Source organism: Phaethon lepturus, unplaced genomic scaffold (genome assembly GCF_000687285.1).
Source record: "Phaethon lepturus isolate BGI_N335 unplaced genomic scaffold, ASM68728v1 scaffold41349, whole genome shotgun sequence".
Taxonomy (NCBI): domain Eukaryota; kingdom Metazoa; phylum Chordata; class Aves; order Phaethontiformes; family Phaethontidae; genus Phaethon; species Phaethon lepturus.
This window is the reverse complement of record NW_010563486.1, coordinates 1-11,646: the sequence shown is the minus strand read 5'-3', so window position 1 is coordinate 11,646 and position 11,646 is coordinate 1. Positions and strand designations below refer to the sequence as shown.

Below are 11,646 nucleotides of genomic sequence, written 5' to 3'. Positions count from 1 at the left end.
AGGAATCCAGACACAGGCAACTGCCGCAGCTGCTATTTTTGGACAAAGTCAAGCCCCTTGCCCCTTCGAGTCTGGTGTGCCAGTTGCAGATGTTAATCAGACATAGATGACTTCAACACAGATCAGAATGACATCACTGGCCAGAAAGCCGCATATACTGATGTGGCTTCATGGAAGTCTTCGGTCATAGTTGGGACCTCCAGCTTCACGGAGTTAGCTGCTTCCGTTCGGATTACATACCTGCTTCCTGGGTAATGACGCTGCTGGCAGCAACCTTCCCCCTGAGGGAGCTAGTACCAGTGGGAAGCACTTTCCACCCGTGCCCCAGTAACAGAAGCGTTAACCACAGCCTCATCACTAGCTAGAAGTGGAGCTGAGAACTGCTTTTGGAGGGGGGAGAAGGGCAGGGGGGCTGAGTTTGCCAGTCCGCAGTCCCAAGGGCTGGTCGGTCTTTCAGCAGCTGTAAATGTAGTTGAAAACTAGACGATTCCCCCCACACAAACACACAAGGAAGCGAGAGAGAGGGAGCCAGGACAAGACGCTCTCACTGTCCCCTCGAGACAAGCAAACCAGAGCATTCTGCTCGGACTGCAGCTGCTACGAAGAGGGACGTTACTATTGCGAAGCGTTCCCAGAATCCGCAGTGCTGGACAATACCCAAGAGACAGAACTGTACTTCCCTTTTCCCGAAGTTTGAATCCAAAAGCCAGGCAGCTGGAGGTCCAGCTCCGCTCAGGAAATACAACCCAGCAGTGCTGAGGGTTGCTGGAACCCAGCCCTCTGTCTACGTCCCAGAATTAAATTACCATTTCACTGCCAACGCTCTAACTAAGAAAAGTTTAAAAACCACGATCGACAGCTACAGTTGCTTTGCTCTAACAGCAAACTTAACATCCAGATATGCTGCCGGTAGAGCACGCAATAAGCTATAAAATGCTATAAGCCACCCCGCTCCGAGCCACTTGCACGGACAGGAATACAGCGTATTAGTCCAGAGGGCAAGCGACAATGAACAGACCTATTTTCACGCCAAGAGACCCAGCAAAGAACACAAATGAACACCAGAACTCCTGCGTGACAAACTGCACAAAGACTACCATCGAAATGAGGTGTAGGTGAAGGCTGAAATCTGATACAAAGCCCAGCGGAATAAATAGGAAACTCCCATGAACCTGAATAGTCAGGAAGGAATGTCGCTCAACGCCACTGCGTGGTCTCCTCCCTCCGAGCTGGCACTAGCCGCAGGAAACCCTCGGTCTCTCCCAGGCACCTCCGGTAAGCGAAAGCACCGACTCTTCTGCCAGGGACCATTCTTTAATGCGCAGCGGATGGCGAGTGCACGAAACCAGGCTCCTCCCTTACCTTAAGTATCTTGTGCTGGGAACTGAGGGCCCCGTATCTGTTCATAGAGTCTTGCTGGAAAGAAAAAGATTCAACAGCACTATTAGATCTCTGAAAAACCGAAGGCAGGGAAGAACACACACGAGCACCTGCCCAGCCACCGCACCACCAGCAAGCTCCCGCTGCCCCTTCACACAGGCACACACGGTGACTGGGAACAAGCCCACCAAGGGGACCGTCAGGACGTGCCTCCTGAGCACAGCTGGCGAGGAACCCTTTCAGAACAACCCAGCCACCAGCCCAGTAATTGCACTCTTGATGCACATTCAGAGTAGTTTTCCCCAGTCTTTATCTCGTACGGGCCCGGCGCCGAAGGCTTTGCACAGCAAAACCCGCCCCAGAGCCGGCTGAGCATCCTTTGCAGCAGCTCGGGGGAGGCAGACGGCACCAGAGCCAAGGCTTTCACTACGCACAAAAATCCCACCACGTAACAGAAAACCTGATGACGAAGCAATGGGCAAAGCCTACAGCAAACTGCTGTAAGTAGGCACAGCGACCGAACCGAGCCCAGCTGACGCAAGCCAGCGGCAGACTGGGATTTACGTGTGTCCAGGAGGGGTCTGCACCGGTTCAACAGACCTGCCTGTGCCTTGCTACGGGTGACGCTCTTACCCTTTGTCCCCAGGGTGCCGTTCTGCACCGGAGCACCGGCAACTCGACACAGCAGGCGTGAAAGCCACCAGCCACCTGTGCTCAAAGGCTAAAGTCCTGACGGTGGTGGCACCTGAGAGGGAACACGCCGCAGCTTCTCAAACATCTGCTGGGATCTATGTTTGGGTAGCTTAAAGCAACCTAACTGAGACACTAAGCAGCACCATGGAAGTGCAAACTAAGCCCCGTGCAGAGATTTTCACTACAACCCACAATTTGACTTTTATGATAAAAAGTACTCTATAGGGTGTGAGATAGTACCAGCAAGGGATCACAAATCGCCAGGGAGCTGCCCAGCCATTAGAGCATTCAGATATTCATCCACGAGCTTCTTTCTGTAAGAGGATGACACTCACCCACAGATGAGCAGGCTAAAAGCAATTCCTCTTCTCCAGCATCTCATCAACAGATGCTCTGAGAAAGGAATAAAACCGGCCTTATCACTTCAAGTGAATGGGACAGACCGTAAGCCACAGATGCATTTCTTCCTAACCCTCACTGGCGTGTTCTTTTTCCTGCGCGTGAGAAGTTCACAGGCTAGTGGAAATCGTTTGACAATCCCGGGGAGACGGAGAACAATGGATGCGCTTTCCCCAACACCATGGCCTTTCTTCTCCGTGCTCCCTGTGGTGTGCCCGGCATTCAGCTTCCCCAGGACGCTTCTGTACCAAGCAGCAGCAATTCTCTTTTCTGACTGCAGCACAGGACTCCCTGCGCCACCGGGAGCTGACAATCAGGTCACCTACTTGCTGTCACACGTGGAAGGACAGGCAGAATAGCTCTGGACACAGGCTTTCCCTAAGAAGAAGTAAATCCTCACACACCAACAGCCTTGCAACGTGGAGTCAGCCAAAGTTCATCTTGTACCATGCACACTCATAGTCTTTCACGCCTTCCAGACAGCAGCACCGGCCTCATGACCGTGGTGGTACTGGAAGAATCTTTACTATTATTACACACACACACACACACACACACACACAGAGGAATAAACCGCACCTACCTTCTCCTTGTTGAGAGCTTCCTGAGCTTCTAACTTATACACTAAAAAATCTAGAAATGGAAGAGAAGACAATTTAATGAGCTGGAATTTAACAAGGATCTGTTTTATATTTTGGTTGGGGGATGGAAGGAGGAAATCGGCGCCTTATGAACAAAAGACTGCACCTCAACAAGCTGGAATGCAGATGCTGCTGTGAGACACTACTCAACGCCCTCAGAAAGACAGTAGTAGTTTCCATGAGAGCTACCCACCCATACAGACTGGCCCAAATGCTCTTCCTTTCCCATTCTGTAGGGAAGTGCATTGGTGACTTCCTACTTCAGCACAAAACCAGCTGCATTTTCATGTCACTGAAGCTGTGTAAGTATTTGAGGTGCTCTGAAAGAAGAGATGATTTTGTAAAAGAGGAATCAAAGCTTCTGTGAGACCAAGGAACTCATCTGCTGACCTCATCTGTGCCACTTCCTTAAAATGGAAGGGTCCCATGACAAGATAGATAATGTCTATTAGGATGCTTCATTTTCTCACTCAGTCCCCACCAAACAGGAGAGATAAAAATGCGGCTTCTCCCTCAGCCACGTACCTACATCGCTACAGGCAACCCTAGGTGTTGTATGTCAGCATTTCTAGAAACACAGTGCCCGTAGTAATAAGGACTAGTGATGTTACTCCACACACCGGTTTTGAAGACAAAACCAAGCTATTAACTTGCCAGCAAGAGCCAGGTGCAAAGGGGTCTGACATCTAAGCACACGACTCCACTGAAAGGTACGTGAGCTAATCCATCAGTTTTCCACTCCCTGTTGTATTACATGGTCTTAAAATATTCTGCATGCGTATATCTACTTTTTCACATCAACTTTAAAGGATCTGACAGTATTGTCCATGTGTTATGGAGTGCAGTGATGCTAACGTTTTTAAGCACTTGTAGAGCTCAGCATCTTCCCATCACTTTTATAAGAAAGTTTACATATTTCCAAGAAAAAAGCATCATCTAGTGCCAGGTTTAGCTAGGACTTAAAGTGCTCAAACACCACATCATGGGTACTATTACTCACAGATTAGACTGAAGACACATGTAGTAACATGAGAGAACAGGACCCACCTCCCAGCACCTTTTGTCCGCGGGCAATGGACAAGTCAGTTAACTGCTCCAAGCACAAACCAGGGATTGAGTCTCACCTGGGGAGCATTCAGTAACATCCACACATGGCCCTGAAGGCAGAAAATGCTTCGAGTACAACATACACATCTCCCCACAGGACAGCTAGAGGGTTGGCTGGCCACCACTATGCCACCCATGCAAGAGACTCACCTTCCTTCGTCTTCTTGTGTTCCCCTCGCTCCTTCTGCAAGGACCGTTCTAGCCGGGATCTGTGCTCATACACAACTAGGGAAGCAGAAAGAGGCAAAGCTGATAAATAGCAGCCCAGCACCACTTGCGTCTCGACCGCGTGTGCTGTGCAAGGTCTGCATTGTCCGTTCTCTGCACGACAGCCCACAACTGGGGTTCTTAACCATCCTGCCGTTCAAGCAGGAGACTCCCCACCCAGTGAAACACCACCGCCGCTCTCGCGCTACAGCTGAAGCCAGTCACATATACCTTCACGCTTCTAGAAAGGTCTTGTGTGCTATGCTTCAAAGAAGCACAGGCGCCTGGGCAAGCAGAGTGAAGGTTACTGCTGACATAATGAAGCACTTTGGCTGCACAAAGAGCACATGGTGACCATCGAGATCCAGGCACATTCTCCAGCTTTGTCACAGTAGCCCTCCAGAGAACTCACAGCCTCCCTACGCCTCACCTCCTCCTTCTGCATTGCAAAATGGCACCTATTCCTTGCATTTTTAGACTGTGTCTTCCTCACAGCAGGTCTCTTAATTACATTAAGTGCATGGAAGACTAATTTCACCAGGCAAAGCCCTGCTGCCATGACCATTCTTCAAGAGCTTTTTAATCAAAGCTGGGCATTCAAGGGAAGCATTCCTCACCTTTATGAGCCACATCCCCCTGCAACTTCATGCACGGCAGGCCTAAGAGTATAGTCTAAGCATTTTATGCAGCTTCTTTAAAAGCCTGGTTCACTACAGCATATTTCTCTTCTGTTGGATCACAACAAATCCAAGTCTAGTGGCGTTACCAGGACCCTTACAGCGACTGGTGTTTTTCTTCCCACCTTTTGTGGGAAGAAATGCCTTTTCTGCACAGAAGAACCACCTCTACATGGTTTAACTCCATGATTTAAGCCAAACTCATGACATTGGCTAAGTCCAAGCTTTGGATTTTTGCAATACATTTGTTTACCAGCAGTGGATCTGTTAATATTTACAGTCATCTCCAGCAACAGTTGAGTGCCTGAGCAAATCAGAGGAAAAAGTAGTGATAAAAGAAGTGATAAGAGTGTCATGACGACGCTTTGAATCCTAAGGGTTTTGCAGGTTGTACTTACTGCTTCCCAAGCCTTCTGGGGGCACCACCCCAGCCAGCCAAGTAGGCAAGCAGCCCAGATACTGAGGCTAGTATAGTATTTAAGACACAAACTGAATCCAAGCATCCCAGTATCCCATTGTCCCCTGTGGAGCAACTTCAGTGCCGCCAGGCAGTCACTTTTCCTGTACTGGAATCAGGGCTTCAGCAGCACAAGACAGACAAATTTGCTTTTCCCGGAACTATCCTGTTTTTAGACCCTGCAGGTACAAGGACTATGTTTTAGGCTCTGCCGGCCTGGGCTCATCATCTGACAAGCTCAGTTCCATGCCGGACTGAGGAGCCATTCCCCAGGCATACATCCACATCCTCATTCACATCCCCTGACCCACCTAATTCCCTCTGTCATTTCTGACCTCCCTCGGGGGGCAGGAAGGGCCAGTGTCCTAGGTCAGGAATTCCTATTGTCACCAGCCACGCTACCTCCTTCCTTCTCTTTGTTACCTTCCCTAGTTAACAGATATCCCGATGGCAAAGACGCTTTCCCCAGGCTCAGCCACTTCATTAACATTTGCCTCTGAAGTGAAGAAACGAACATATTCTTCAAACCATCACAGCAGAAACATTTGTCTTCAGTCTGAAAGGATTTTCCACCCCACTGAGCACATCAGTAAGCAGCAAGCCCATCACTGCAGCTGTCCAAGCGTCTACTTCAGTGACAGCTTTATTTTCAGAAACACTTTTCCCAACAGACTACTCGGATGTCACCCTCGGGGCTTCCCCAGCCCAGCTTGGCACACGAGAGACTGTGGGTACTTCGCTGCGTGCCGAAAAGCCTCGGTCAATGAAACTGTCATCTTCAGATGATCAGCCACTTCCCAAAAGATTTGTGAGCTCTTGGCACTCAAGTTTCCGCTACAAGCATCTCACTTTCTTGCAGTCTTGTCTAGCGGAGCACCTGAGGACGAGTCTTGGATGCGATGGGACGGTCACACCAGCAACAAATCGCTGGGACTATTGGGGATGCCCAGCAACTCACAGGCCTTACCATGCCCTTTGTACGCTGAGCTTCCAGTCCACGTGGGCCTCGGCAGTTCTAAGCTTGGAGGAACTCCCCATATTTCTCCTGCAGGTATTTTATTTTGTTTTCTAGTAACCTGAGGACATTGAAAGAAAACGAGAGTCTGTGACCAGGGTTAGAAGCTCACCCCGGACAGGCAGGTCGCCCACCTCTCCAGGTCCCTGCAGCTGAAGAACACAGGGCAAGCGAGGCCATGGCCAGCCTCGCTGACAGCACGGTTCTGCTCCCCCTCCCAGGACAGCGAAGTGCTGTACCGCAGCGGCGAGCTGAACAGCTACAGCCTCACACAGAAACCCCGAGCACCCTCAGCACAGGACCAGGCAAGCAAATAGCTATTTTGTGTAGAAAAGGTCTGCTTAGCTGACCCCCAAACTACCAGGCGCTATTGATCTCACACAGTACTCGGGAAACTAAAGCCCAGGAAAGCTCCTATAGCAATAGGCTTGCGCTAGCACCCACAGCCACAAATCCTAAGGCAAGCACCACAACGCAGGCGAGTCTTTAGCAGGAGCTCCATATCATAGGCTGTTTATGCAGAAATTTAGCACACAAAATCTGGCTCTCCCGACACTTGTTTTTTTTTTAATAAGATAAGCTGAAGTAGTGACTAGAAAAAAAAAAGTTGTAGTCTTTCATCTATTCATCTCGGCCTCCAGACACCAGAAAAGGTGGGTTCAGCTTTGCACAAAGCAGCAAGCAAGTGCTGCATAGTCTTCTCTACTCATCTTTGTGGTGGAATACAGAAACAACTTAGCAAACCAAACCGGCACTGTACAGCTTCAGGGCACAGGGAGCCAGGAAGTCTTTAACAATTTGCAACTACAAGAGAGAATGGAGGGTGGTCAGTGTCTAAATCCAGGCTGGAATTCAGCCAGAACTCAGCACTAAAGCACTGTCACCTGCTGCCAAACGAGCCAAAATGCAGAACTCAAACTGCTGAAACAATGAAATCCCTCGCAGTGTCTTGCCTTTGGGAAGGAAGAACAGGTCAAGCCTTCCAAACTTATTCTCACTTTAAGAGACCACAGAAAACGGGGCAATTGTGCAGAGGGGTTGCCTCATATACCCCAGGGCACCCCCAAACAACTACCAGGGAGAGTTTAAGAGATCCATAAAGGGCGAATGATTCCAGTCTTGCCGGTCCCACATTTTACCCTCCTTCTGTTCAAGTGTTTTCGTTTCACCCCTGCCTGGAAAAGCCACAAGTGCACGCTGGCTCCCTGCTTTCATGGAGCAAGGCAGAGACATCAGATTTGCTGCTCTGGCTCTACTAAAGCTACGCACAGTGCATAGTTTGAGAGGCCATTTCTATGCCAATAGCACATGCCGTGGGAAGAATGGTCATACTGCCCATGGCTCACAGCTCCAGGCAGCTCTCAGCACAGAGATCGACACTAACTTCCAGACTGCACTGCGCTCCTTCCCCTTTTATAGCTAATCACCCAGGAAAAGCTTTCTTCTCAGTTGCTCTCCTTAAGGCATCACATACTTCTGCCAGTCTCCATCCAGTTGCATCACCCAAAGCACCAGTCACCCGGGCTCAAGAATCACCCAGAGCAAGGGACAAGGGGAGCAGAATGAAAGCCAGATTCATCATACCTCCCTCTCCGATCCAGAGAGATGGCAAAGGAGAGACAGATTGGGTAAAAGACACCCAGCGGTGAGGACAGAGCGCTGCGTTCCCACGCTCAGCTGCTGTACAACGTAGCCCGTTGTGAGAGAAAATTCCTCCACCCCAGACACCGGTTTGATGTGCCATTGTCGGGCCACATCAGGAACCTCAGACAGAAGTGGATGGTACTATGAATGCACCCTCCCTCCTGGTCTGTTCAAAGAGGGCCATTGGTTCGTGAACCGACCAAAATAACAATCCCTCCCGTTCCACGCAGCACCTCCAGGCAGCGGCATCGCAGGGATACGGGCACACGCCTAGGGAGAGCGGGAGGGGGCACAGCAACGCTTCGCTTAAAGCCGCCCGCTACCTAGCTCAGTATGGCATGAGTTTGGGGCGAGGACCGAGACAGAACAGATTCATCTGGAGTGCACACCAGGTCACGGTTTGCCAGGCTGTCCCTCTGAGCCTCGTGACGCAGCACCAGAGCCCCCCAAACCACAGCCCGCAAGGGAGAGCCCAGTGTTCGGCAAGGTGTCTCCATGCGCTCTGACTTGCTTCCAACCCCACCCAACAGAAGAGACGGAAGGACAGAAGAGCCAAGCAGATCCCTCCTGTGTTCCACCTGGGCCACAATACAGAAGTGGGGGGTCTTACTGGGTCACAGCAACCAGCCGCCTCCGCACGCAGCAGCAAGAGCCGGCTGGGACAAGGGGTACCGACCACCGGGCAGGGTCATGCACACAACAAGACCTCCCTTTCTCATTCTCACACAATGTGTTTTACCCCGTAGCAAAGTCAGCAGCTGCTTTGCTCTTATTTTAAAGGAGTAAACTAAATCTATTTCCCTGCCTGCAGCCAGTAGAGGACAGCACATGGGACAAGGCATTGCTCTTTGCTCCCTCCTCCACTTGATTTCCTTTTCCCTTTCGCTCAACTCTTGGCCCAGCCCTAAGTTTCCAAGCTTTATTTACAGAAGCTACCAGAAGCATTAACCATGTATTGTACTCGAATATAAGAAGGGTAGGAAATAACCTGACAGCTGAAAGGAGGCACCTGAAGCACTGTTTAAACAGTACTGAATTCCATCTCAGAATAACACATCCTCCTTTTGTAGAGCTGGAAAGGCAGAAATCAGCTGCGGAAGACACAGCAGTTAGAGTCACGCAACAAGTCAGCACCGGGGCAGAGCCCACGCGCCCGCTCTGCTGCCTGCAGCACCAAAGCACCGCAGGGAGCGGCACCGCAAGGCGACAGCACCAGAGCCACAGCCCTATGTGCCGGGTGGCACATGAACACGGCTCCTGCCTGCCAATCCCTAGGCTTCTCCCACCAGTCAAATCCCAAACGAAGCTTCGCCTGTGTTAAAATTTTTGGACAAGTAAGTGTCTTCTCAAAATAAAAAGGGTATCCATGGCAACAACTGTATTTAGGCATGGAAGAACTGACAGAGTTAGAAACCCCAGCTACAGGCTACAGCTCTGCCATTCAAACACATTTGGGTAAAAAACAAAATTACAAGCCTCTCTCAGTTGTTTGCTTAAGCCTGCTGTTCCCAAAACTGGGGTTCCCTGAGGCTGTTGCTGTCAGCTTATTCTCTGAAGAACCAGCCCCTCTCTCCAAGAGAAGCCAGAGATACTGACACACCAGAAAGGAATGTAGGCTAACTTCTGCCCTGCTGATCTTTGCATCTCAGAAACACAGGATGCAGGTGGAAATCGCTGGGGCTGTGCAACACATTGCGAGCTGTAGCTATTTGAATGTCTTGTGACAGGGTAAGAAGAAATGGAAAGAAAAGATAAGATAATAGCAGTGAACCTACAGACACACAAGATCAATTCACAAGATTGTCTCTCAAGGAGACGTGCTTTAAAAAAAAACCCAACACATACACCACACTCTGCTTTCACAGTTTACAGGTAGAAATACACAGCCCTGAGCACAACCACCGCAGGGACAACATTACATTTGCATCAGTACACTGCACACAAAAGCACCAGAAAAGATTTAACCCTACAAGACACACGTGTTGAGCCACAGATCTGCAGAATTCTCCAGCAATACAGGCTATAGAAACAATATCACTGGCTATGTGAACAGAGGTCACAAGGGATACCCCGTATTTGATTTCAGCCTGAGGAAAAGATCTCAATTTAAACACTAGACTATAAAACCACTTGTTAGAAGAAAAAGTGTTAAATGAATCTCTTGACCTTGAATCACTAGAACCACAGGCAAACAGTATTTTGTCCAAATAAAATTCATTCTGTGGGCACTCCGGAACTAACCCGTCCCTCCAGCATTACACACACAACTACTGGATACCAAAGAGTTGATTCCTACCAAACCTCTCTACAGGGAGCTCAGCAAATCCCTCTAGAGAGTCCAAATCTAGTGACAGGTGCTGGAAACGTAGCTTTGACAGATACCGTAAGGCTAGAATGGTAAGACTAAACAAAGATGATAAGAGTTCAGCAATGGAGTAACATGTGTCCTCAGCCTTCCCTGCTGAGCTCTCTCCACGGGCTAAAATGTCATTCTGCCACAGTTAGACATTTATGTAAGTACGACAAACAAGGGGAGGAAAGGGGGAAAATATATATTATGCTTGCCTTTTGGTAGCGCTTGCCAGCAGGCTCAGAAAAGCCAATTCTTCCTCCTCTCCCCTTTTTTGGCGGCTCTGTGCTGTAGCATCTATCACCCCCAAACAGGCTGGCAATTCTAGAGTCACAGATCAATCTCTTGATAAGAAGATGGGTTTGTTTCCTTGCAAAGGCAACAGGTAATAGACACTACGAAGACAAACTTTGCTAAAACACCCCTTGCCTCTCTAGTAACTTCGTGGACGGACACTCCAGCAAGGCTAGAAAGCAGAGCCACATCGCAGAGCCTGACCGACCAGCCTCTGTACATCCTGTTTGCATTTTTACTGCTTCACGTTTAGAGTGGCATAGGACTAGTCTTTACAGCCAAAAGGAACCACAGGGGGAAGAAATGGAATAGACGTGATGCAGCCGAACTCACCGATCCAGCACACTCCCTTCCCCTTGCAGCTGTGAGCAGTTCACAGTCAAGGCTATTCTAATTCTAGACAGCAAAGAAATAGGCGACAACGTCTTGGAGCTCTTTATAGCCAAAACGTCGGCTCCACAAAGGCTCCCCGCTTGTCGCTGGGCTGTGTGTGCAGCGAAGCCACCAGCAGGTAAAACGCTGGGAGAGAGGCAAGTTCAGCCGGCGTGCGGGCACACTCAGCGCGGGTCACTCACCTTGCAGCTGGGCAGACAGCGCTTCCTGCTGCTGTTTGTATTTCTGGGCCAGGGCTTCGGCGTTCCGCACCTTCTGCTGCAAGTGATTGTACATGAAAACTCCCGAGCCCAAACACGCCACGGTCACCAGGCAAACCCCGGTCTGCAGAAGCCCCTTCTGCCTCCTCGAACACATGCCGGTACCCATGATGGGGCCGAAGCACAACG

At 49.9% G+C, this 11,646-nt stretch overlaps 1 protein-coding gene across 1 annotated transcript in view; it reads right to left on the bottom strand.

Annotated features, from left to right (window-relative positions):
- The window catches only part of LOC104626619 (Golgi integral membrane protein 4-like), a 33,208-nt gene extending 21,582 nt beyond the window's left edge, over nt 1–11,626 (bottom strand). Inside the window, exons 1-4 of the mRNA XM_010294580.1 lie at nt 11,440–11,626; nt 4,371–4,445; nt 3,056–3,105; nt 1,363–1,416 (exon numbers count right to left, since the gene is read on the bottom strand). Coding sequence (XP_010292882.1) covers nt 1,363–1,416; nt 3,056–3,105; nt 4,371–4,445; nt 11,440–11,626 — 366 coding nt within the window. The remainder of the gene's footprint in view (nt 1–1,362; nt 1,417–3,055; nt 3,106–4,370; nt 4,446–11,439) is intronic.
- Nucleotides 11,627–11,646: the final 20 nt, after the last annotated feature.